This window comes from Corvus hawaiiensis, chromosome 1, assembly GCF_020740725.1.
Source record: "Corvus hawaiiensis isolate bCorHaw1 chromosome 1, bCorHaw1.pri.cur, whole genome shotgun sequence".
NCBI classification, from domain to species: Eukaryota; Metazoa; Chordata; class Aves; order Passeriformes; family Corvidae; genus Corvus; species Corvus hawaiiensis.
This window is the reverse complement of record NC_063213.1, coordinates 10769906-10795921: the sequence shown is the minus strand read 5'-3', so window position 1 is coordinate 10795921 and position 26016 is coordinate 10769906. Positions and strand designations below refer to the sequence as shown.

Sequence of the window (26016 nt, the reverse complement as noted above, 5' to 3'; positions counted from 1 at the left end):
TGATGCTAGAAGAAGGAAGGCAACTGAATAAATCTTCAATATTTAAATTAAAGCTAGGCCCAAGTGGCGAAATTTAAATTTAAGTGAGGAATCAGATTGGTACTAGAGCCAGAGTAGATTTTGACTAAGAAGCCTGAATTACCCAGGCATAAGGTCTAAAGTTTAAAATAAGATCTGCATTTTCCTAAAGTTTGAAGTTGAGATCCATTTCTCATGTTAAAGGGCAAAGATGAGGGGTGTGCATGTAAGTTTTGGTGCTTCCCTTTTAGTTTATGTAAATCGATTTCCAAAAAAATATCAACAATTTTTCAGGATTTTATCAGACACCTCCTGTAAACTAAGCCCCTATATGAAGGTGGGAAATCTGAAATGCTAGTGTTGAGATTCAGAATTGTTTTTAAAATTTTGTTCTTTCACTGCTTAGAGGACAACAACAGCAAATCTCTTCAATGCTGTGTTCATTGAATGCAAACACAAATTCGGGATTTACTTGGGGTTTGCTAGTATGTTGATATCAATGACTTTGTGATGAATTTTGCTGCCAAGTGAGATGCACTGAGGTATTTCCTAAGTCATACAGGTGCAGCAACAGAAACAAGAGACAGCTAATATGTAACAATAGATTGCATAAAATAATTGCTAAATGGCTCAGAAGCAAAAAGACTAGAATATATTTCATGTACAAACCTCTGTTGTAGGTCCTCTAGGTCCATAAAAACAAACTAAAATGCTAAAGCCTGGAGGTGCTCCATATTATAATGAATGCCAGATTTCAAGGTGAAATTGTTTTAATTATACAGAGCATTGGCAAGATTAGTACATTCAGTGTTGGCCCCACTGGATTTTGTTTGTTTGTTTTCTGGTTGATTGCAAAATTGATGCAATTATTTACATGAGGATTTTTTATTTTAATGCTTTTTTGTGTGCAACAGAGCAAACAGTAAATCCCCATTGTCTTCCTGAGCAGCCTGTCAGAACAGGTCAGCAGTAAGAAATAGGGAAGAATGGATGGAAGTCTTCCTTTTCCTGGCTCTAAATTGTTTTGGGTGAAGCTATGATATTTTTTGCTCTTTCAATTATAGTGTAGAGCAGACCTGCAAAAAGAAAATCATCCTTGAGAGCCAGGAAATCCTATTCTGATGGGCTTATAGGCAATATCTGGGATAGTTGTGCATCTTAAATCAAAACGGGATTTCTTTCTAAACATATCTTCTGTGCTACTCCTTATAAAGCCACTATTCATCTAGATCTACCTCCCTCCAGATCTCCGTCCTTGATTTCTTTTCTACGAGCCTCACCATAATGGTTTTAAAAACCTGTGAGTTCTCTAAGCCTTGTATGAAGATTTTCTCTTGGACATGGGGAACGCTGTTTCAGTCATGAGTATCTTAGCTGGATGCCAAGAACTCTGAGGTGTAGGTGGCTCCTGTATGTGTTTAGGTGCTTGGAGGTTCTGATTGACAAACTTGGTGCCTGTGTTTGGAAAACCACAGAGGTTCCTGTAAATGTATGTCTGTATGTATGCAAACTTGATGTAGATGTACATTCTCTCATAGACATCAGCCATAACAGAGATCCAAGGCTGTCCTCAAGAGCTGGGAATCATTGTTGTCATGTGCTAGTACCTTTTTGGATGACATTGACTCTGTTTTGAAGGTGGGAGGCAGCTTATGGATGAGATTTGCCAAACTGTAGAGGATTGCATCCATATCCATTCAAACTGAAGATATGCACAACATGGCTTTGAAAATTTCAGAGCCTCTTTTTGCCAGCTTTTTCTGAGTCACACCTTGAAACTGGTTTACAGTATCTTTCCGTTGACAACAGTGCACATAGAAAGGGCAAATCTACACAAAGAGCTATAGATAGAAGCACTGAAATTAGAATGATACAGAAAAGTGTCTGTCAGCAGAGTACTCAAAATAACAGCACCGAATCACCTTCCTCTACAAAAATGCGTGCTACCTATTTTAGGTTAGATATCTTTATTTTATTTTAATTTTTCCACATGTAATGATGTTCCCACAAGGAGTCATAACAAGGTGTTTTGGGTTATGTCCAGTCTGAGTCAGATTTTGACATTTGCAAGAGGGTGGAAGCCTTTGCGTGTGACCCCAGCCTGGCCATTAAAAAATGCAAAATACTCTGGATCCATAACATATTTTTCTAACCAGGTTTTCAGATATAAACAAGGCCCCAAAAGGTGCCTGGGAGTTCACTGAGCTGATGGGGCTGTGGCAACTGACGCACGTTTGGGAGCCCTGTTGTGTTGCACTCTGAATGCTGTGGCACCTTTGCCCACAGATGTGTCATTAGCAGTCAGAGTTCTTCTGCAGTTGGTTCCTTAAATCCATGCTAACTAACCATGAAAACAACATAGGTCTTGTTCCATAGGGCTGTCTGCAAATAAGTGCAGTGTCACTTCTGTACTAACGCACAAGGCTTTTATCAGCCTGGCACTGGGAGTTGTTACAAGTTAAACAGTCAGAATGGGGTTCATCTCATCTAACCTTAGCCATTACTGTGCTAAGCATCAAGCTGACCAGATGAAAGGCTCGGGGGCAGTCAAGAGGTTGTGATTTACTCTTGTGAGGCTCTCTGGTTTTATTCTCTAGGAAAGTATGTCCACTGCTGTTCATCAGGAACAGCAATCACATCTCATTGTACAGGGTAAAAAAAATGAGATATTGCTGTAACTTACCCAGTGGATTCAAACTGTGGGTGTAGTTGTGCAGTCCAGACCTCCAGGTCTCTTCAGAGGCAGCCTGATAAGTGATATGCCAAGCAAAGATGCATCTATGTTAGAAGTTTTTCTGTAATCATTTTCAATGAAGAATTCTTCAAGCTAGCATTTGCATTTTTTATTAGTTTATGAAGAGATTTGGAAGTAATTTTTACATTTTAAATATACCTGGGTTAAAAAGAATCATTAATATATTCCTTTTCCAACTCATTTTGTGTGTGGGCAAATCACTTCATTGTTTTCATTTCTGTCAGGATATTAAGCATATCTGTTAAGAGACAACAGATAGTGGCTCTTGTTATGTGAGTGAAAAATAGATTTGGGTAACCTTATTGGGTGTCTGGAGACAGATCACAACAGAGATTTGCAAAGGAGTTCAGGGCACTTCAGGGATCAGTCATCTGCAAAAGCAGTGGAAAACTGCAGTTTGCCTTAGGTGGCTGGTTACACAGCATGAGTAGTGAACAGTCAAAACAAATAGTTTACATAGGCTAAAATGTGTTTGCAAAGTGCATTTGAGCAAATTCTACTGACAAGTGTATTTGGAAAAACCAGAGTGATACAAACAGAAACACTACTGGAAAAATCAGATGCAAATCACTCTCTCAGCAGTAGACATGCGCTAGACAGCTCTTGAGTTCTACACATATCAATGACACAGCCCTCAGTCTACTGCCTAAGCCACCTGACAGTGTCAGGGCCATATGGAGCATGACTTTATGATCTTGTTGTCCATTTGGGGAGGGAAGATATGGATTTGTTTTTCTCCATTTCTTTTTGAATTGAAGAAGTTCATTTCTTGCTAGTAAGTCATTTGTGTAAGTGGCAGAGGTCACATTGCACTCTGAAGTTTTGTCACTCAGGGCCAAGGAAATGAATGATTGTGTTGTTTGTATTTAAATCACCAGCATTAGATAATTACCTTTGTTCTGATAACCATCTATAAAGTCTGGAAGCAGAATAGTGAACACGAAAATGGACTTTATAGAAAGTCCATTTAAAGAAATGGACTTTTTCCCATAAAACTTTTCACTGGAGGTTTACTGTGTGGGTAGTTCTGGAGACAAATTGTCACCTTTTCTTTGTCCCTCTGTCTTTCGTGGTCACTTTTGTTAACAAATATGAAGCAAATCTATCTGTTGAACCTCAGCCAAGGCCAAAGTGCTTCAATTTTCTTAGCACAAATGCTCCTGGACATTCTGAATAGTGTTGGACAATCAAATACCTTGGAAAAGTTAATATATATGCTTGTAATAGCTTGGTCTTTAGCCATGGCACTACAGATGTGACCCCCATAACTCCAAATATATCCCACTATCCCGGATTCCACATGTGAACAATACTACAAAGCTGAACAAATCAGGGCACAGCCCATTTCTAATAGTGAAGACTGAGGTTATAAGTATTGTTGTGCAACACTGGCCTAGCATTTAAATATAGCAGCACCACAAAGAACCATTCACTGCAGGACGTCAGGCCATGGGCTGGCCCATCCGGGCTTCTCAAATGAGCCCCATGGCAGCATGAGCCCTTCCCTGTTCTGGCACTGGCTGCCAGCAGAAAGGCACCAACTCCTTGGCGACCCATTCACTGTCACCTGTCAGCCAAGGCCTGTCCTCAGGACAGCGGTCTGGTGCCAGTGGGGGTGGCCGTGTCCCTGTGCCACTGGCTCTGCTGCAGGGTAGTCACTCGGAAAGCCACGTGGTGTCTCTGCTGTGTATCAGAATGAGGCATATTCTAATCAAAAGGCTTGGAAGCCAAGCAAGGCCTCATTGAGCATGGTCATTATGTGTGTGTTTGATGCAAGGACAGGTGGTTTGGGTGGATTAGTGCCTTCCAGTGGCAGTGGGGAAGAGCAGGATTACTGTTAAATATCTGTTACTATTTTTTCCTACATTGAAAACTTACTAGTCAAATTTAAAAGTTAAAATGTGTGTGGAACAGCATTAAAATATACATAGAAGTGTGCAGGTAGCCAGACTGCATTAAAATATACATACAGCGTGTGCAGGTAGCCAGACTGTGTTAACAGTGTGCTGGCTGTGTGGTCCCTGAGGGCAGTGATGGGCTCCCCCCACCCTGCCCACAGCCTTTCCAGGACTGTGAGTCCCAGCTCCAGGAGTGCCAGTCCCCAGAACCGACACAGCCCTGCTCTGGATTAATGCAGTAACTGTGTTACCTGGACACAGGGGTCTACCCTCCCTGTCACCCACTGCTACCCCATTTTAAAAGACCATGATCCTTCTTCCCATTTCCCCCCAGCTGGAAAGACAGGGCTTGGACATGAGTCCTCAGGAAAAACTCCCAAACAGAAGGGGTCCCTCCCAGTAACCACAAGCAAGTTCCCCAAGCCCTGAAGGGGGATAGATTTTGGATACACGCTAATCTTCGGTGTTTATTACTGACTATTTTCGTGAAAACCACACTAAGAATTCTGTCACCTCTGTGTTCCTTTTTGAGGTATCTGATTCGAGATGCTCTCCAAACCTAAGTAATTCTTTTAGGCTCTGACAGAGGGTTACAGGATCCACTTTGGAGGCCACAACATTGTGCTTCTATCTGTATTTCTATGCCATCCAACTGCAGATATGAGCCTCAGCCACCTTCTGACACCATGGTTTTTTCTACACTCTGGTGCCGTTATTTTCCCTTCTTCTGTCACCTTGTGTCTGAGTTTTCACAGGAAGAAAGCCCAGAATCTAGCCAAGGAAGGTATTTCACAGATGCAAGTGTGAGTGAGCTGTGGATGACCAGATGTGTGACATTGGTTTTATCTGACCAAATGTTTACTTCTGTATCTGAGCCAGGCAGGCATCCCTTTGCAATCAGTGGAGTTTAAGGCATGAGTCATTTTATCCTAAAATTCAACTCATGGTTATTAAAGTTTGCCACCAGTGGCAGAACAAATGGTATGCAGCACCAAAAGAGTAGGGTTTTGTTGACAGTGAGTATACCCTCATCTGCAGTACTTTAAGTCCTGCAAAAAGGTAGCTTTTATTTTCTGGTGGTTTAGGAGAGGACTGTGGTCATGTTGCCCTATCAGCACACCCCTGCTTTGCCAGGAGTTCATTAGCTATGGTAGATACTGCAGTCTTTTGAATCAGTGAAGTTCAAAAAACTCCTGCTTTACCAGAAAAGAGGATTTTCTTTGTTGTTGTGGAAGGAGGAAAGACAGCTCATACGAGTGAATAAAAGAGATTGAATTCACATGACTAATGGAGTTAGATACATTTGAAAAGTGTGAGCTATACATTTTCTAGTAAAGGACCCCTCTCCTCACCAGGATTTCCTGTGCCAGAGGGAAGAAAGTTACAGATTGCTTTGCATTTTGAAATGAAAGAACAGAATATGGGAGCTGTTTCATAATCTCTTACTGAGATCAAAGGAGAAGGGAGGTAAATGCATATGTACTTCTTTCTCTGGTGCTGCACCAGCTATTTAATAGAACTAATGGAGCCTCCAGTGTAGAAGAGACAGAGATTAGACTCTTCATCTCTACTAACTGTAAAGAGTCCAAAAGGATTAATATTATTGAGTGAATTTCAGCTAGAAAGTAGGAAGGAGATTCTCTCTTCCCCTCTTCATCTGTTAATCTTTGTTCCCAGAAATAACTCTGAACCGTGTTTTCAGCCTCCCATCGTTTCCTTTTGGGTTTTTTTCCTTATTATTTCTTACTAGAAACAGACTTGGAGATATCTAACACCTCTAAGAAGCTTTGGCATCACTGAATTTTTGAAAAGTTTCAGAGAGAACTGGAAAGGACTAATGAGACGGAATAGTCATGACAAGTTTATGGGATCAGAACCTTAACTGGTTTGAAACAGTGTTATTCCACTGACCTCAGCTGGCATGACTCCATGTATGTTCATGGAGTTCAGTAAAGCCACAGACACTCACTCCAGCTGAGGATCTGACCCCTGAAATGATGGAGTCTTAGCCAAAGCAAACTGAACTTTTGTCATGAATTGGTCTTCAAGGGAAAATAATTGCTAATTCAATGACTCCCACTGTTTCATTGCAGCTGCTGGTCATTCTGCACTGCAGAAAATCTTCATTTTTAATTGGTGAATCAAGAGTTTCACCAGCAGCTTCAATACACGGAAGATCAGAGACGCAGAAGTGTGTACACAGTCCTTCAAATGTAATGTATTAGAAGACAAGCCCTATGGTCTCTTTATGAAGCGAAAGTGAGATACTCAAGAGAAACCTTCCCAGCTAGACATTTGTCCTATTAGCTTTACCAGTAAATGCTGAAAAAAACCCTAAAATCCTGGGTTAGATGGCACTTTTGGACACATAGGAGCTTCTCATAGTCAGGGTTAATTTTGTGTAGAAAGAGCCTGAAAGAGCTCACTGGGACCTGTTTTCAGTACACCAAAGCAGTAACCCTGGCATCTGTATTGATGCTACAGCACTATCCAGACAAATTAGTCCTCAGGATTGCAGAATTTGGAGCTGAAGAAAGTAAGCAACCTGCTCAGGAGGTTACAGTTCTTCTGTTCCTCTTGGCAGCCACTGAAGGGAGATGAGCAGAAAAGAAACACAATAAAAAGTAAATGGCACTTTCCTGCTAAGCTAATCAGTTCTGTTTGAGAACAGAGGGCTGTGCCAACTGCAAATCAATGCACTAAATCACTTTCATTCTCGTGTGAGTCCTGCTGCCATGGCAGCTGCTAACAAGGGAATAAAGAAAACTGTTATTGGATATTTAGTAGACTTTTTAAGTGCTTGTGTAAAATATTTAATTTAATGCAAAGTTATAAATGTAATTGGAGTTTATGGACATTATAGCAGGGAAGAGAAGAAACAGATTCCCCTTCTTTCTGCACAAAGAGCTGGTTTATGTTCCCAGACTATCCTTAGCAAACTCTGTCTGCAGCATTAAAGAGCAGCCTTCCTGTTGGATTATAACATTTCGTCATTTTATTAAGGCATAAACACTGAGATAAGAATATGTCTGATATTTCATGTTGTTTTTAACATGTTCAAGTTACAGAGCAGGACTAACACATACTTACCTTAGGACTAAATTAATGCTCTTTAGTGCCATAGGCTATACTGACTATGTCTTCACTGACTATTAAAGAAAGCCTACAGTGCCCGCTCCAGTTGTGGTTATGTACAAAAACATGTGTAGATTTAATTGGATAATCCCACTTAAGACAACAACAACTGCACCAGGGGATTTATTTAATGATGTAGTATTATATTTTCCTTTTCCTAATCTTTTCCAAATTAGTCCCAAGTAATAATCTTGCTTGTCCCTAGATGTGGCTGGGACTGTCCCTTCCAGTGGCAAGTTTCTGCAAGTTTCCAGTGGTGTTATTCATATAATAGTTTGGGTTGGGAAGGGACCTTAAAGGTCATGTTGTTCCAAACCCCCTGCCATGGGCAGGGACACCATCCTTAGTGAAATGGCTCCTGAGGAGGTTGCAGTTTTCCTAGAAAGCTCTGTTTCTGCAGCCCTCTCAGAGTTTTCAGCAAAAAATAGAGGGCGCACATCCCTGAATTCATGGTTTCAATCACTGTTGCCCATATAGAGCAGCCCAACTTTGTCATCATTTAAATCATCAATCGTAGCTGTGCAGTGAAACACTTAATATAAAATACCCATGGGCAAGCAGTAGACTGCCTTCTCTTTAATTACATCAATCCTCAATCACCCCAAAGCAATGCCATCCTTGGAAGTACTAACTCTGACAGGTAGTACTTCTGGGAATGCCATAAAAATGCCAGCAAAGCAGCAGTGGCAGAGAAAATAAGCTGCCTCATCTTTGGAGAATTATTGAACTGTACTAACATTCAAGGGTACAATGTCAGCACAATGCAGAAAGAGTTAGATGCATAACTCCCATTATTATTGTTGATGGGAGTCAGTTGTCAAGTTCCCTTTGCATCACTCTGAAAACTTGGCCTTCTTTGTAAAGCCTTAGCAAACTTTTCCTTTGTCACTGCTCTTAATTGAAGAAAATATTTGAAGCAATTTATGCTAGGACTGACTAAAGGCTGAAAGGTAGAAACAAAATACTAACAAAGTAGCAGTGATGAACCTGAGACTATAGGACTCTCTATAAGCTGTGGTGGAAACTTTAATAAATATTGAACGCTCATGCCGTAACAGGTAAAACTGGAGGAGTTGCTTTGTAGTCAAAGGCACTGTATTTACCAGCAACATCTGGGACAGACCCAGAATAGCCCCTAACTCCTTCTAGCTGCCTCAGCTCCCAAGGGATCTAAATGCCTAGATACTTAAATAACTGCTCAATGAGCAGACCTGACGTCTCTCAGTAGCATCTTGTCTGAGAAACCCCTGCAAATCTCAGGCCTCTTGTATCACCCTAAATTGTAACAGTCATTCCTTTAACTTTCTGCCCACAGACAGATTAGTTAACACAAGACTGCCTCATGCTACCAAGGATAAATCAGGGCAGGAATCAGGTTAAATATGCATTATTATTATTATGGGCGTACAAGAGGAAGAGGTCACAGCACTTGGCTGCTTACAGTAGATGAACAGAGAAGAGATTTTTAAAAGCCTTTCACCACTAATTGCCAACTGGAGCTTTCTGATGCAGGCCATTCACTTCCTAATGTTTAAGCAGCTATTCAGTTTGAGAAGGAGGGGGTTACAGCTCACAGAGGAGTGCTCACAGGCAATGTCTGCACTCAGCTGGGGCTGTTTCACATCAGTCCCATGGTCAGTTTTGGAAAGCAGATGTACAGCTCTGTGTCTGCATTTGTGGGCTTAACTGCAGATCAGCAAGTGAAACCTTAAAAGAACTAAAAGAGCTGTTTGTGTTGAGGTGAAGTATATTGCTGTGCCCATGTTAGGTGGTCCGCTTTACGGTGAAACTATAATTTTACAGAGTATAAAATAAATACTTAGCTTTCATCCATGTTGCACCTACACAAATATCTTTACAGTTTCTCCAGGTAGTAACTCATGGTGTTTGCAGTTCTTTGAGTGCCTTAAGTGGGAGCTCTGTGAGCATAAAAGAGTTTTGATCGCTCTTTCAGTAGCACACCATTCAGTTCGTTACCCAAACCTCTGTGTAGATCAAGGACTGAAAGTATCAAGAAAACATGTCAATAGAAGAGCCTTCTTGCAGGGGCTGCATTGCTCAGGGAAGCAGGACATCCCCCTCTGCACCTTATAGTCCAGCCACAGGCAGTGGTAACACCCACCAGAACACAGGCCAGGATTTTCTGGAAAGGTAGGGTAGAAATCATGTCTCCTAACTTTGGACATCTACAAGTTAGGCTTTTAGCCTAAATCGACAGTCCAGGTCCCAGGTAAAAAAAATAGGCATCTGCTGGGAGGGCTTTATTTTACTTATCTCAGCAGGCATTTATTTGTACATGCCCATGCCAGTGAGATCAGTCCTTCCTAGGGTTGTTCAGCCTTTCTTACAGCAGATGATGGCTGCACTTGGAGACAGAGTCTGGAAAACTGAAACTTGGCTTTAACAGCTCAGCCCCACCTTAGAACTTATGTACCTGAGTGGACTGCTGGTTTCAGAAGGAGGCAAACCCTTTCAAAATCAGGCAGTGCAGCACAAAGCTTTGTGTCCTCCTTGTCCCTCTGCATGCACAGTCCTGAGCCACAGTGTGTAGTATTGCCTGCAAAGACAGCTGCTTTGCTCCCCAGCCCTCAATTCCACTGGCTCCAGCCATCCTTTTAAATACCTTTACTAACTGTGGTACTCTTACTTTGGGTTAGACCACTCATATATCACATAATCGTAATTTAGTTGACAGGTTTAAATTAGTGATAGGCAAACCTCTCTTAACCCAAATCGAGAATTTTCATACAGTTTTCTGTTCCAGCTTAGCAAAGTCTCCTTAAGTAGTGTAGATTTGTATGTAGACACAGGCTGATGAGAAACTAACCCATCTGCCTTAGTACTGGCCAAACTAGTTACCCATATGACTGAAGACTTTTGCTCTTGGATAATACTGTTTGATAATACTGTTTGGCATACAGTCAAATAGTCATAGTTAAGCAGAGTGATTTATTGTATGCTTAATAAATCCACTGGCTATTTTTGTGGTCTTCATTGCATCCCTATTCAGCACACATTGAGAACTGGTGGGTTTCATGCTATTATTTTCTCTGTGCTTCTCCTGTTTTCTAAAGTGATGACATCCCAAAAAATAAAGATAAAAAAGAGGAAACAAAAGCCTGTCACAGTTTATAGAATGCAAAATAAAAATATTTCCAAAATGAATGTTCAAATAGCATAAGAAGCTTGCTAAGGTGTGGATTTTAAACTGCTGTTCTCCAAGCCACAGCCAGATCACTTAGAAATACATAATATAGTACACTCCACAAGAAGACAGATTCACATAAACTGATAATAACTCAAGAGTTTTTATCTCTATGTGTCCTCAAGCAAGGCATCAGGAGAGAGAAACACTCTTGCAACAAAATTAAATAGTTTTAGATCTAATTTTACTAGGCTGAACTAGATTTCAAATTGATTTCCACGGAGTCTAACAGAGAACAAAACACAGACACATTGCCTTTCTTATAAAAAAATCCATCAACCACCTTGTGTTTTTACTTACTTTGCTCTTTACTGGAAGTAGTAAGAAACTAATATTTCACAGCGCAACATGTTTCATTCCATAGAGGTCTTTCATGGTGAAGGAGCTTGGAGTGGGCTGGTACAGAGCACAGAAGTACAGCCCCTCAGATTTGTCTATGCAAGTGCCTATTTGAATTCATGTGATGAATCTGCAGCTAAACCCCACTATCTCCATTCCAGAAATGCAGGAGAGCTGCAGGACATGCCACTGTAGGAAGAAATTATGTCCTAATGCATAATGTGATCAATTAAACATATCCCCATGTACCTCAGACCATATCAAATGAATCCATACAAATCACAAGCATGGGTTTTTTGCTGGTCCTTTCTGCTTCCTAAGTGATAAGCCAGAAGTTACTGTGGCCTCAGAGTAAATTAGTGCAGCCATGTGTGGAGGCACTGGTGGGATGCAGGGCTGCAGAGGGGCCAGAGCACAGGGCATGGACCTGCCGCTGCCTGTTAGGTGTTGGACTGGCACTGGTAAAACATTTCACACAGCTTCCCCAAAAGCTTTCCAAGGATAGCAGTTCTGGGTCAGCAGACAGCTGGGACAGGATGCACAGAGGATTTGTCCAGCTGCCAGGCCCCTGAGCTAACTGATGTTTCACGTTTAATGTTCTCTGCAGTAACATAATACCATAAACTGCTATTGCTACTTAATATAATTGCATTTCAGAGCTCTCGTCTTGGACATAGATCCTATTTTGCTAAGCACTGAACAAGAATAGACCAAAATATATTCTCTGCTCCAAGAACTACATAAAAAAATTATAAAGACAGCAAGTAGATCTATTTACAGAAGACCCCTGCACTTGGCAGGCCATGTTCAACTTGCAGGCAAGGCAGGTGCTTCTGTGCCTGGGCGCTGCATCGTACTGAACAGCTTGTTGCCCTGTTTCAGAGGAAGATTTCATGGCTCCAGGTTCACACCTCTGACTTCTAACTCAAGACACAACCTGCTTCAAGCAGCTGAAAACCTTCGCCTGAAATCTGACTACCGAAATGTTCCCTGGTTTTGTCTTCCCTTTAGCTATCAGACTAAAAACAATGTGCTCTGCTATTTTACATCTTCAGGTCCTTGCTGAAGCAGAGAACAGAAACAGTAATGCCAAATACATTTATTTTTCTTTTAAAAACCTAAAATCTTTAATCTGAATAGTCCCTTTTGTCCCTGCTTTTAATAAAAATGTTCCAGTCAAAATTCGTATTTAAGCAGAAGGTTTTTCTCTCTGCATATTTCTCTGCTACCTCCAAAGAAAGCTTTCCTTAACAGTTCCCTTAACATGTTTTCCTTAACATGGGCCAGGGTGGGATATCACTGCAAATGCCTTGGATTGAAAACCAGTTATGAAAAGGAGACCTTTAGTAACTGTCCATTGGAAGGGCCACGCTCTCAGGGGTGCCAAGCAGCACAGCTGCAGACAGGAACAGTCCCACATATTTTAACCCTTTCATATTCTCTGGTTCAAAGTATCTTTTTTCCCCTTTGGGCTGCTCAGAAGCAGGTGTGCTGCTCCAGTTGCATCAGCTGCTAGCTCTGAAGGGTCCATGATGCCAGCAAAGCTCCACTTTTAAGACCTTGCAGCGTAGGACTGAGAGACGAAAACACAAACCAAGGAGGAATGGGCATGTGTCAATAGCCCCTTGCAAATACATGCAGGCTTGAACTTATCCCATGCAAGGCACCAAACTTGAGCTCCTGCAGCAGCCAAAACTGTTGCTGTGTCTACAGAACCATCAGCCCTCTGAAGGGGTTTAGGGCAGCCACACTTCCAACTTAAACATGGCTGGAGTGGATGGACAGAGACCCTCCCAGCCCCAGTGGAACCCTGGTGGTAATTCATAGGGATCCAGCACAGCTTTGTCAGTGTGGGTATAAAAGCATCACACAGAGCCTGCCTATTTGCCTGTGAAGCAAAAAAGCACTTGGGCAATGCTGCAAAGCCCTGCACACTCAGAAACTTCAGATTCAACAGTGGGTTCTCAAACTCACCTGTAAGGGCTGATCCTGACACCGTGCAAGTAAATCCCTATCTAGAAACTGGCTGCTTAAACTAAATGATGCAGCATGGTGGCCATACAAGCCATAATTTAGAAGGCTGTGAGCCTTCCCAGGAAGCGCTGTGGTTCAAAGACATTGTTATGTTCCCCACAAATTCACCATATTTTTCTTTTGCTTAAAGAATCTCTTCATCCTGTCAGTCACTGTCAGTCACTGTCAGCCCAAGCTTGAACTAAGATACCAGAAGGAAGATAAAGAATCATCTCCTGATGTGCAGGCTCTCTTTCTCCCTGTATCCCCCCTCCCTTTCAAAATAAATCAAGGCTAAACACAACTGTAAAAATGTAACTATTCAAGTAGCCATAAATACTGCTTTAGAGAAATAAAAAATAAGGTTTTTTTCAAGAGGTTTTGCAGCTGAGTTTACACTATTGCATCATATTTGTCCCTTCCTGAGTTTATAATGTCCGCATTGTGTTTTTAAAAGAATACTATTGAAGAAACCTCTGACAAGTAAAGTAGCTTATGGTAATCAATTTGAATATGAGAATGAAACTAATTCAGTAAAATGTTGTTAACACTGATCTGGCAAACCACTGGTATCCATCTGTCTAATCCTTCTTCTGTTCGGAAGTTGCATTTTTGAAAAACAATTATTAATAGTGCTCATTAGCTGCCAAGCAAAAGAGCATGCCACAAACTTCTGCTCAGAGATAGCAGATATTAGCAAACACTACTTGCTTTTCCAAGTTTGAGCTAGAACCTGCTGCAGGATCTCATGGTCAGGGCAAGTTTTTCTACTGGAGTCTGTAGGGATGGGAAAGTATAAAGGATGGGCCCAAGGACAAGTGCAACCCCCTGCAGATTCCAGCTGTCTCCCTGTGGCCCTTCAGCACCTCCCCACCAGACAAGCTATTCCTGCACTGCACTATCCCTACTGTTAGGAAGGGGTTTTTAATGTCTAAAGTGAATTTTCCTTGGCGCAATTTAAGTCCATTACTTCTAGGTGTGTTAATGCACATGGAGCACAGTTTGCTCCTTTCTTCCATGCAGCAGCTTTTTATGTGCTTGCAGGCTGCTGTTATGACCCCACTCAGTCTGCTCTTCTCGAAGCTAAACAATTTGTCCAACATGTATAAGGGCTGATTTTTAAAAGTGTTGAGCTCCTGCTGTTCCTGTTGCTTTTATTCAGGTGATTTAGAGTGGAAGAACTTCCGTAGAGTTGATGATCAAGCAGTATTGTCTGGTGCCTTTCAAATACTGATAGGTATGAAGGGCATGAATGTGTTTATAGCTGTGTGTGTGCATTCTTGTCTTCACAATAAAAGTGTATTTACGGGACCTGTGACCAGCCTTCTGACTGCATCCCCAGGGCTAGAGCAACTTCACAAAAAAAGCAGGTTTTAATGGAAACTTGTGCACCTTAACGTGCCAGGCTTTGCTGAATCATTTGTACTAAAGTATTTTATGTATTTCATGCAAAACGTATCTTGTTCCACGGGTTTTTTTTATTTGTTTAAATTATTTTTATGCCTACTGCAAAAACACCATTTATGATTCTATGTTAATAATTTGCTGTTGCTGGAAAATATAACCTTGGAAGAGTGAACTGAAATCCTTTTCCATCCCAAAACGGAAGAGTGAGGTTTTCTTCCTGTAATAGGCTTCTCTTTAGAAGAAATGATGATTTTTGTGCTTGGAGTACTGGAGCAGATTTCCACTTGGAAGACTGTTTTTATAGTGAATGCACTACAAAATATGATGCTATCATCTTGCAATAGTATTCCAGGGTGGCTAGAGATAAATTCCACTATACCTGCTCTTTGTCTCTCAATTTCCATTGTAAATAAAGCTTTCTTTGTGTCCATGTAGGCCCTTATGAAATCTCTTCTTCATGGCATCAGAGGCTTTTGGTACAACTATAATGCCAGCAATAATACCTTCATGTATTGCTTCTCATAAACATAGGGTTCTATATTCTGCATTTCTGCAGAAAAGAGTTTTTGAAATGCCTTTTTTTTCCTCTCTTAAACCTTCTCTCCTAGCCTTGAAAAATAACTTCCTCAGACAAATAACAGAGAAAATTTACAATTTTAAAGTAAAAATAGCTGCTCTAATTTTGGGCTACCTGTCATTGCTTCTTTTTGGAAAAAAATACTTTAAAAAAATGTCATGGAAGGAAAAAGAGAGTGAGAGAAGGAGGTTTTAGAGGTAGTTCTCGCTATGATTTTTTTAAATACAACTTTGTCCTTTATTCTTATTCATAAGATTTCATCAAACTGCTGGAAACAAGGCTAATTATGATGGGCATTAACCTATACAGGGACCATAAAGTGTGAATACACAACTCTCCTAATCTTGACAATTAACACTGAATTTCACCATTGTTAATAAAGCTGAAGTAGTGCCTCATGGTCCGTACAGCAGCAGTCAATAATGTGCAAAAGATGGAACTGCACAATAATACCAATAATTTTAAACCTAACCTGATTATTTCCTGGTAAACACCTTCATTTAATTATTCTCTCATTTATCTTCTCCTCCTTCACAGGCTCAATAATTCTTCTGTGCAGTGGGTATACTACAGCTTTTCTCTTTTTACAGAGCTTACTCAAAACCCTGCCCTCCTCTTCCTTTCAGACACACTAAGTGTTCCCTCGCTTAGCCAATGCATTGAAATGTTGAATTATAGTCTTTATCGTTGGTATTTATAGAAGTATATCTTGTTATTAGGACCTGCCTGAGTTTGGTTGGCACAAACACATCCATTGCTGCTCTAAGCATCCAGCAAATTATACATCCTGTTTCTCTGCCACACAAAGTGAAGTCACCAGCCAGGAATTTGGGGACAGGTGGAAAACAGTACTAACAAAATCTTAAGATGGTTAAAAGACAAAATAAAAATGAAATTGATAAATTTTAAATCCACATTGTAAATCTCACCTATCAATTGTACAAAAGTAAATCATAAAATATTCCTTTACCTAACAATAGTATAATATAAAACTAAATGAATTTGCATTTTGATTGGTGGCAGGAGTAAGTATTAGCCCTGCAGCATGAAAGCACTTCCATATTGCTTGGTTAATGGGTTAACTCTCTATCAGAAGTGAGAGTATTTTCTCAGCAAAGAAGATTTAGGTTTGTGTGTGACATCAGTGTCTTGAGGGTTAATCCTGAAGGTCTGACAGCTGTCAGCAGTCAGGCACAGGTGGAGTACACACACTTCAGGATCTCAGTACCCAGACACAACAGTCACTGCTGGTGCTACAGCCAAGGGCTGCCCTGATCCTGTGTCTATCATCTGAAGCATTTCCCTTACCAAATGCAGCCTTTGGATTAGGTCCCAAAAGCCTACGCTCTTTTCACTTCAATCAAAGAAACCAGTTGAGAAAGTGGGGAGTGAATACCAGCCTTTATCATGATCACAACCGAACAGTCTCACACGCAGTGAGATGTCACACATGAGATGACACATTTCTCAGTGAGCAATGCCTTAGCAAAAAAGTGTCAAAGGATTCACTTAGGAAAATCTTCTGGCTATAGTGTTCATAAATAGCTTCAATCTTTTGGTTCCTGACATCACTGCAATCCCTTAATGAAATTGCAATTGAAGGAGGCTAATTTGTGCTCTAATTGTATATTAGTCTGGGCTGAAAGGTTTCTGGACGGAAAAAGGTTTTCTTCAGGCAATCTTTTATTCTGCTTATTGTATTTACTTAACAAAGAGCAGTCAGCTTTTACAGTGAATTCCCTTAATAGAGTTGAGCTGTAATGTTACCCAGCTAAGGGCAGATGTATGCAGTCATTTGTGATGGGTTCTGATAACAGTCTTTAACAAGAGCAAGGATTGTTTGCACATACAGGAAGAACCCGGCCAAAAAGCTAACAGATGTGCTCTTCAGCTGGAATACCTGCTAGACCAGTGGTTCTTTAGCAGACAGGTAGTTTAAGGAAATTCAGAGAAATATTATCTCAATGATAAATTTCCCATGGAAATATTTTTCCTGTGTCACTTCAAAGAATACATTCTTGGTCTGGTTTTGATGCTTTTGCCACAGGATGAGAGGTCAGCATTGTTCACAATGTGCAGGATGCAGAGCATTTCCACCTGAGGAAACAAGTGAGCCTCAGCCACCTATTTCCTCAGCCATAGCTGAGGCTTTCTAAGCAGAGAAGTACTTTAGCAAAGCAATGAAGTTCTTCAAAGCTGTGGATCACCTTTGTAAGGTGTGTTTCTGTTTCTTCTGTCAGTAGACACTCTGTTATTGTTGGTCCTCAGTAACATCCCCATAGTGTGTCAGAAGGAACTCAGCTCAAACAAAATAAATGTCCAGCTAAATAAACTAGTTATCAAAGGAAATAAAACACTTAAATATATATGTTTCTAATGTTTGCGTTAACTTCAGCTTTTCCCTATAGATAAATCTTGAGCCAGATATTGACCTAGTATAAGCCAGTATCAGTTCTCATTTTGCTGAATCTGCCCTGGCCTCTAATGCAGAGTCCAGTCATGGCACTGGAAGTAAATGTCTCTGCCATCCACTATCTGCAGGATAAACAGAAACTGCAGTTAAAAGGAACTGCACTTAATATGAATGTTCACAAGAGGGATGTCAGATAGTGTTCTTATTGTGTGGACAATAGCTTCCTGGGCACACCATAAGGGTTTTCCAAAAATCATGTCAAAAACTGATAGAATTAGAAGACGTGGGAGTCTTTTGTGCCATTCACCCCTGAGCTTTCTCTAAGAATTCTGGTTCAGCCTCCGTTACGGAGAGGAAACAAGTGAAGTAGATGGTCTCATCCATTAGAGCAGTGCTCATGTCCCTTCTCCCAGGGCTGTCTGCCTACCCCATTCCCAGCTGGACCAGTTCAAGCATCCCCCACTCTGCAGTGCTCAGGCACCATTGCTGGGAAGCACCGTCAAGAAACACTACATGGGGGCAGAAACCAGAAGGAATGTGGCAGCTGTAATAAATGCATCGAGGTTCAGTTAACTTTGGTGGGACTGCAGAGGCACAGAATCACAGAATGTGCTGAGCTGGAAGAGATCCACAAGGATCATCAAGTGCAGGACCATCCCCAAGAGTCACACCATGTGCCTAATAGCATTGTCCAAACACTTCTTGAACTCTGTCAGGCTGGAGCTGTGACCACTTCCCTGGGGACCCTGTTCCAGTGCCCAAACACTGGAAGGATGAAGAACCTTTTTCTAATACTCATCTAAACCTCCCGTGACACAATGTGAGGCCATTTTCTTGGGTCCTGTCACTGTCACCACAAAGAAGAGATCTCTTCTGAGAATGTCAGAAAACACACACCAAAAGAAAGAAAAGAAAAAAAAAACCAAAAAAAAACAAAAAAAAAACCAAAACAGATTTACCAAGATGTTTTGACCTGAAAAAAAGTGTGAAGTAGATGTGAATGCATTGACTGAGTACTGATTTTATCTTTTCTTCTGTTTTCTTCTAGAAAAACTAAGCATACTGTCAACCTTCATAGCACCCTTCAAGTACCTGAGTCCTGGCCCAACCACCATGGAGGATGAAGACAATTTAAGTAAGCAGTCTCTTTTCTCTATAGATGTAAATAAAGTACAAAAATAAAATCTCTACAGTGGAGGAGCAATTGTGGAAAGGAGGTGGTTTTGCAACTATTGGCAGACCATAAGCCCAGTCCATATATAAAATCACAGAATCACACAAGGGAGCTGGAAGGGACCCACAAGGGTCATCAAGTTGAGTTCCTGGCCCTGCACAGAGCCATCAAATTGAGAACTGATCAACCAGGCTTAAATAAACCATATAATGTAAAAATTAACTGCTCTTGGCTAATTACTATTCTCTTGGGCCCTTACACCTCAACCAACTGTCTGACCCCATGACTGAAGAGCTGGAGGAAAGTCCTGCTGGGTTTGAAGGAATTGAGAAGTCTTCCAAACACCAAGAAGTCCGAGAGTGGCAGTTAGGAATTAAAAACCCTCAATAAGCCCTTCCATTTGTCACCTAGAAGCAATTATTGTATGTTATCCAGCCCTGCTTATTTTAACACAATTTGAATCTTTAAAAAAAAAAGGGAGGGAAGCTTTCTCAACCAAATGAGCAATGTTTTAGTATCACCTACCAGACTGGCTTCTTTTCCAGGCAGACACGTACTGCCATGGTGACCTGTTAGAGTCAGTCAGTGGGAGGAATTGGGTATTTTTCCCTTGTTGTTGCTGATCCGCCTTGGTTTGGTCATGGTGTATCACCAAGGGGAAGAGCTGCTAGAGGAGTGAAGAAGCACAGCCTGCTATTTTCTGCTGCTGAGCATCATGTGGACATCACACTATTCTGCTGCACAAAGAGAGGCTATTACAGATCTTAGCAAAGGCAAAAAAAAATCCTGAAAATCCTTCAAAATTGCTCCCAGGAAGGCTACATTTTCAGGAAGACATATGAGAAGCATACACACACACAGAGGAAACATATTATGCACACGATGAGCTTGTGCAGGCACCTCCTGCGTAATAGTTCCCAAATGTGCTACTTAGTTATTTTTAGGTAATGTAGGAAGTTTGTACAAGCCAAACACTGTAACACCGTTTTCTTATTGCTACTGTAACACCAAGACAGCTTCGTGCCTGCGTGGGCTGTAAAACAGCTCACATGGACAGGGTAAGCTATGTTTTCTGAAAGAGAAACAGCAAATGTCACTGTTTTCAGGGTCATCCTACCCAGTCCTCCCTTCGGTCAAACATATGCTCCAGTGAAAAGGGAGCTATTTATTTCTTGGTACACCGAAAACATTTTGGGTGTTACTATTAGAATCTTTAATTTTTTTTTTTTTTTAATATGAATTAATTTTAAATCATCCATGTTTCTGTGTTCACTTGCAGTATAGTGGCCTAAATCCCACTAAAGCCTAACACACACGTACCTCTGGAGTAATTCCACATTTTAAAGAGCTTCAGAGATTTGCTCTAAACAAGTGGAAGAACCTTCTTCTGTGTTAACAGTTTAACAGGAGCCCAGGAGAATGCTGGCAAGGTAGAGAAGTAGGTTGCTTATCCCTGTAGTTTTCTGCTCACTGAGCATCCTGTGAGAGTGCTGCTTCCCCGACTGTGCTGTATCAATGGGCAGAGTTCCACCAGCTGAAATGGATACAAATCCTGTTTCACATTCCCTTAGGCCTTCTTTACAGAGGGAGACATGCAGTTTAACTACACCTGCATTTTCAACTGGTGATTATTAGCATACAGACATGATTTTTGTGGTTTATCATCAATGAACTAATACTAGAAAAACCTATCAAGGGCACTATGCACCTTTGGAATGGAATTGTGGGTAAAGTAATCATCTGTCTCTAATGAAGGTCTAATCTTGAACATGCAAGAAAAGGACCACACTATTCATCCCCAGAAGGCAGTTGTACCTAAGAATGTAAGAAATGTCACAGAGGATTAGAAATAGGAAGCCTAGCTCTCTACATGGTCTTCAGCATTTGTTAGTGATGCTTTGAGAAAAAGGACATTTAGATGGGGAGCCTCCCCTTGGTATATCATTCTAGCACCCAGCAAAAATTTACTCTGCTAGAGCTTGCACCTGAATCACCATATTTCTTAGACATCAACAGAACTGTCCAGTCCTCTCCGGAGCCCATTGATACTTCTGATCTCAACAACAGCCAGGAACAAGGAGTGATTTAGAGTGTTGTCAAAAAGTGCACCCTTTTATTGCTTCAAGCCTGCTGTCTCTAGTGCTGGGATTGCAAGAAACAGTGAATAATCATTCCCTGTTCACTGCCTACCTGCCTGCCTTTCATGATGTTACAAGCCTGTGCCTGTCCCTGATCTTTGATTGTGCCATCCCCGCTTTGCCACGGGATCAAGGCAGATTATCACCAGCCACAGATACTTTTGAATCCAGGTTGTGTCTCTAGCCAGAAGCATGTGATTCCTGGGGATCTCATTATGGAGTGCTGCCACAGGCACAGGCTCAGGGCAGCACACACCTCCCCAGTGTCTGCAGCGGGAGCTGATGGTCCCCAACACACTGATTTCAACCACTTCAGCAGTCTTGAAGGACACATTCCAGACTCTGTGCAGGTTCAGTTATGAGTATGTTGGTCAAATTCCTCTTCAGACAGCATGAGGCCCCAGAGCTTTTGTTTCCACAGTGTGAGATACAGAAGCAACCCTGTGTCTAAGAAAAGAGTGAATATCCCATTCCAGGAGGCAGAGCTCCAAGCAATCCCTCGCCAAAACAATTCCCTTATTTTTGTTTTGAAAACTGTGTCTATTGCTATCATTTGGATTTCTCCAGGGCCTAAAATGTCCTGGGCCTGATTCAGGAAGGCAAGTCCTCAGGTCTGTCTCTGCCATGGGCTGCCCATATTTTCTGCTGCATGCAGTTCTTTGCTAACTTGGACAGAGAGCATGGGAATTTGAGTATCATCTAAGTCAGGGCAATTAGATCATTTAAATAATTTCCCTCATTGGTAAGATCTGTACTAGACATACATGGATTTCGCAGCTACTTCAGATAGTTAGGTGGGCAAAGTAGAGTATGTTCATTCTGGAACAGCTAAAGACAGTGGCAATCACTTTTCACAAACTTTCCATCTTCACTTCAAGCAAAGTCCTGTACTCTGTTTCGCTGGTAATGCTTCTCTCTGAAGTCTGATGTTACGCACCAATAAAATCTAATGACACTGGTTTTAATAGCCTGAACCCTGTGAGCTGCCAGGGAGTGTTCAACAGCAACAGAGAAATCATGGCTAACCTAGACTTCTTACATGGAGGTTTAAAAATACATGTGTGTTTTCACGTAAGAGAGAAAAGAGTGATTTGTATTGTTAGCTTCAAGTTTATTGCTCCAAAGTCAAGAATATCAACCTGAAAATCCTGGCAGAAGCATTCCCAATTCTTGGTTGTGGAATCAATAAGTGTATGAAAAGGCCATCTTGCTTACAAGAGGAGACTGCCCTACATTGCATTTGATGTAGGAGCTGGCCTTGGGCAAAGGTACCATGCCTCTGGCACCTGGGTTCATACCTGTTGCTCCTGATTCAAGATTTTTTACTTTCAAGTATTCCAGGAATTAAGAAAGTCCATCCTTCTAACATCTGCAGTCAACGTGATGTAGTTAAACAGCAAAAATGTACTCTACATAAGCAATCCAGTGTCGCCTGTCTCAGAGCTAGCACTTGAATCAGGAGTTGGCCATAATACAAATATTGCAAATTATTTCTTCTAATATCACAGTTTTTCAATAATGTATTGCCATTGTAAAGATGCTAGTGAAAATGAATATGCCACCTACCACCTCTTTTTTCCTATCCTCCCTAGAAGTTGGCCTGGCAGCAGAATAACCTTCAACAGGAATAATATTATCTCTTCAAATGTAGCATGGAGTATTGGATGGTTAGTTCTGCAGAGCCCTTAAGACCCAGAGACATATTCAGTGTCATTATTAGTGATGCATTATAGTTCTGAAATGCTCTTGATGAGGCAAACTCTCTAGGTTAACTCTACTGTGCATAATGACCAAAAGGAGAAAAACATGAAAGAGCAGTCAGAAGATTGAGGAATAGTGCATAAATAAATATATTTCACTAACTGCTTTCTTTTCTCCTGTTCAATTAGTGAAGCAAATACAAGATCACAATGTCTCCTGATGCTTGTGAAACTGAAAAAATCAATTAATAAAGTTACCTGAGGAGATACTACAATGCAAAGCTGTGAGACTTTTTTAGAAATCTTACACAATAAATTAGAAACTATTGCCAAAAAAGTATGATATTTTTCTTTCTCTTTTAACTCCATCCCCTTACTATGTTAATATTCTCCAGCCTTTCATGATGGGATAACCATAATTTATTATCTTTCTTTTTTTTCCCTAAATGTAAGGAATATATTTGGGAAAGTCAAGAACAAAGACACTATGAGAAATAACAAGACTGAAAATGATCCACAGTTTTGCATTTTCCCTCTGTGTATCCTCTGACTTATCCCTTTCCTTTTAGTGCTCTTCATTTCTAAAATTGCTTGTGATTGTTCTATTACAGCTGCTTGCAGTATTTATCTTGTGTAGTTTGGTGTCATTTGCCTGCTTTGTCTGATTTTCACAATAGAAGTACATGTGCCACCATTAGAGAGGTAATCTTATGTCTGCTACACAGAGGTCTCATAAAAGACACATTTCAAAGACTTCCTATTTCAAAGATACCTAAAAGTATAAAGTAATTTCACATTTCCTGGCAGCTGCCAGGGATCACACAAGTCCATCAGGCTCACAGACTTTGTGAGGCACTCACTGAGTTTAGGCTGCCTCTGATTTACAGGCCATGATGACTTATGGCTGGCGCAGCTCCTACTGAGATCTGGGAAGAACTGAGCTGTTTCCTTGTGTTTCAGGACCAGGTGCTCTAAAATCTGGTTGGCTGTAAGGATACTTGCACAGATTTTCTTCACTGTGACGAGGCCAAAACACGCCATAAATGCAGGCATGTCATCGCCGCGCATGCCCAACTTTGTCCACATATGCTTTGTGCCTAATATCTGAAAGTTTTACACTTGCATTTCTGCATTTTTTTCACTACATCAAGGCAAACTCTCTGTTGGCCAAAACATGGACTAGACAATTTTATAGACACAACTTAAGACAAATAAGTAATGTTTATTTTATGGCGTTAGTTAACTATTGTTTTATTGAGGGTGGTTAAGGTAAGACATTAAGGTCACACATTCACGTTCACAAATCTGCAGTTCTCTGACCATGAAAGGAAGAACAGATGGAATAAGACAATATGAATTATAAACACAAATAACCTCTTGAGTTTTCCTATTCAGTGGTGCATAATCAATACAAATTCTTTTCAAAGCTGAATAATGTGTGACGCAGGAGCTATCTTTCTTTTCATGCTTCTTGACTACAGTATCATTATGTACCATAATTGGCTCTGTAAAAACCTATTAGATTGAGAGAGAAGGTGTGAAATACAGAACCAAACCTGTTTCCTGCTAAAAAATATGTCTGCATCAAAATATTTTACCTTTACTTTAAAAAATACACATAACTGAAGAGATATATTCTGAGTGGAATGAAAACATGAGAAAGGAAGGAAAATGGCCAGAGCCACTGCCAAGCTGGACGGAGGAAGTTAAAGCTGATATCCCCTTTCCCTTCAGATCAGAATCTCTATAAATACAGTTGTGAACTCAATGAGAAAACAGCACATTATCCTTGTGCCTTAGTTATCATGATCTTTTAAATGTCTTATTTCCAGAGAGGCTGGTTTAAAGATGTCGTATTTTATACAGCTGAATACCATATGATGAAACTTTTTCTATTATGTGCATCTTTTGCTTTCCTTTCCTTCCCCACCTGTCTTCATTCCATCCCCTTAGCTTCAGAAACGAAAACTTAACTAAGACCTTAATTTGTCAGTTCACTTTCTGCCGCAACAAAGCGCTGCAGAAGAGAGCTCTGGAAATAACTTTGGTGAGACATAGACCCAGGCTGGAAGCTCAGTGTGTGCAAGGAGAGGGAGGCTAAAGAGGGAGGCTAGCTGCTAGCCAGGAGAGGGAGCCTAAAGACTCAGTTCTGCAAATGGGCCCACACACATGGTATTTGAGCCATGATTATTACTCCTGTCTAAGCAGTGACCCCCTTTCTGTGGAACAACTTGCATGAGTGCAGACTTAGTGCTCTGATGGGAAAAAGTCTTTTGATATTTAATACAAGTGTAATGTGTCGGGATATAAAGGAAGTTTTTAATCATGATGGTTGGTTCTACATAATCCTCTGCAGGCTCCTGTGCAGCTGTCAGCCCAGCCTAATACTGGGGTGCAGCAAAGACACCGCACTCCAGCAGAAGCTTCTCAGAGCTTAGCCAGCAGCTCACCCCTTACATCCTTGCAGCCAGCCTGTGTTATTAGGGTAGAAAGAAATCCAAACATGACCATGGTCCCACAGAAAATGGGAAGACCATTCTCTGTCCCCTAAGAATGAGTGGGACTTTCTCTGTGCATGGGACTGACACAGGCTGTGCAGGTGGCATGATCATGTCTGACAATAACAAACCAAACCCTGGGAAAGGCTCTGTGCCCAGTGCTGTTTGGAGTAAAGCAGGCAGCCACACAGTGCTCTGCTTGGAAAGGGATCAAGTGCATCACTCCTGGGATGGGCTGCCTTGTACGTTGGTTAGACTCACATTTACTTCCTCCGCTTGTCTCTGCCCCAAGCAATGGACAGGAGGACTGGAGGGTGTATCAGAGATGCAATACATTTAAACAAACTCATCAGAAATGACAGAAATTTTATAGGATGATTATTTAGCCAGCAGCACATTTTGGGTCTCATTCAGGACACCAGTGAGATGATTCTCCATTCTCAGCCATGCCTCTGTTGTGACACAGAGCACTGCCTTGCAGCATGGACACTGCACAAGTGTGGTCCAGAGTAGTGGGGGATTCACTGGTCCAACAATGGAGTGCTCCCTCCATAGCTCCCCACTGCCATTTCATTCCCTTCCTGGCACTCCTGGCAATCACACTCTCCCATTTCTTTTCTTTGATACAGATCATCCTTTACATCAGGAATTGCTCCCATCATGGTGCTCTGGCTTTTCCTGGTCTTATTTGGATTTATCTACAGTTTTTGCAATATTAGTTGTTGCTGATGCAGAAACTAAGAGTA

At 41.2% G+C, this 26016-nt stretch overlaps 1 protein-coding gene across 2 annotated transcripts in view; it reads left to right on the top strand.

Annotated features, from left to right (window-relative positions):
• Positions 1-26016, top strand: part of ADARB2 (adenosine deaminase RNA specific B2 (inactive)) — a 315112-nt gene that overhangs the window by 184924 nt on the left and 104172 nt on the right. For both annotated transcript variants that reach the window (XM_048287253.1, XM_048287335.1), the window contains exon 2: positions 18809-18895. In XM_048287253.1, the coding sequence (XP_048143210.1) occupies positions 18809-18895 (87 nt within the window). The remainder of the gene's footprint in view (positions 1-18808; positions 18896-26016) is intronic.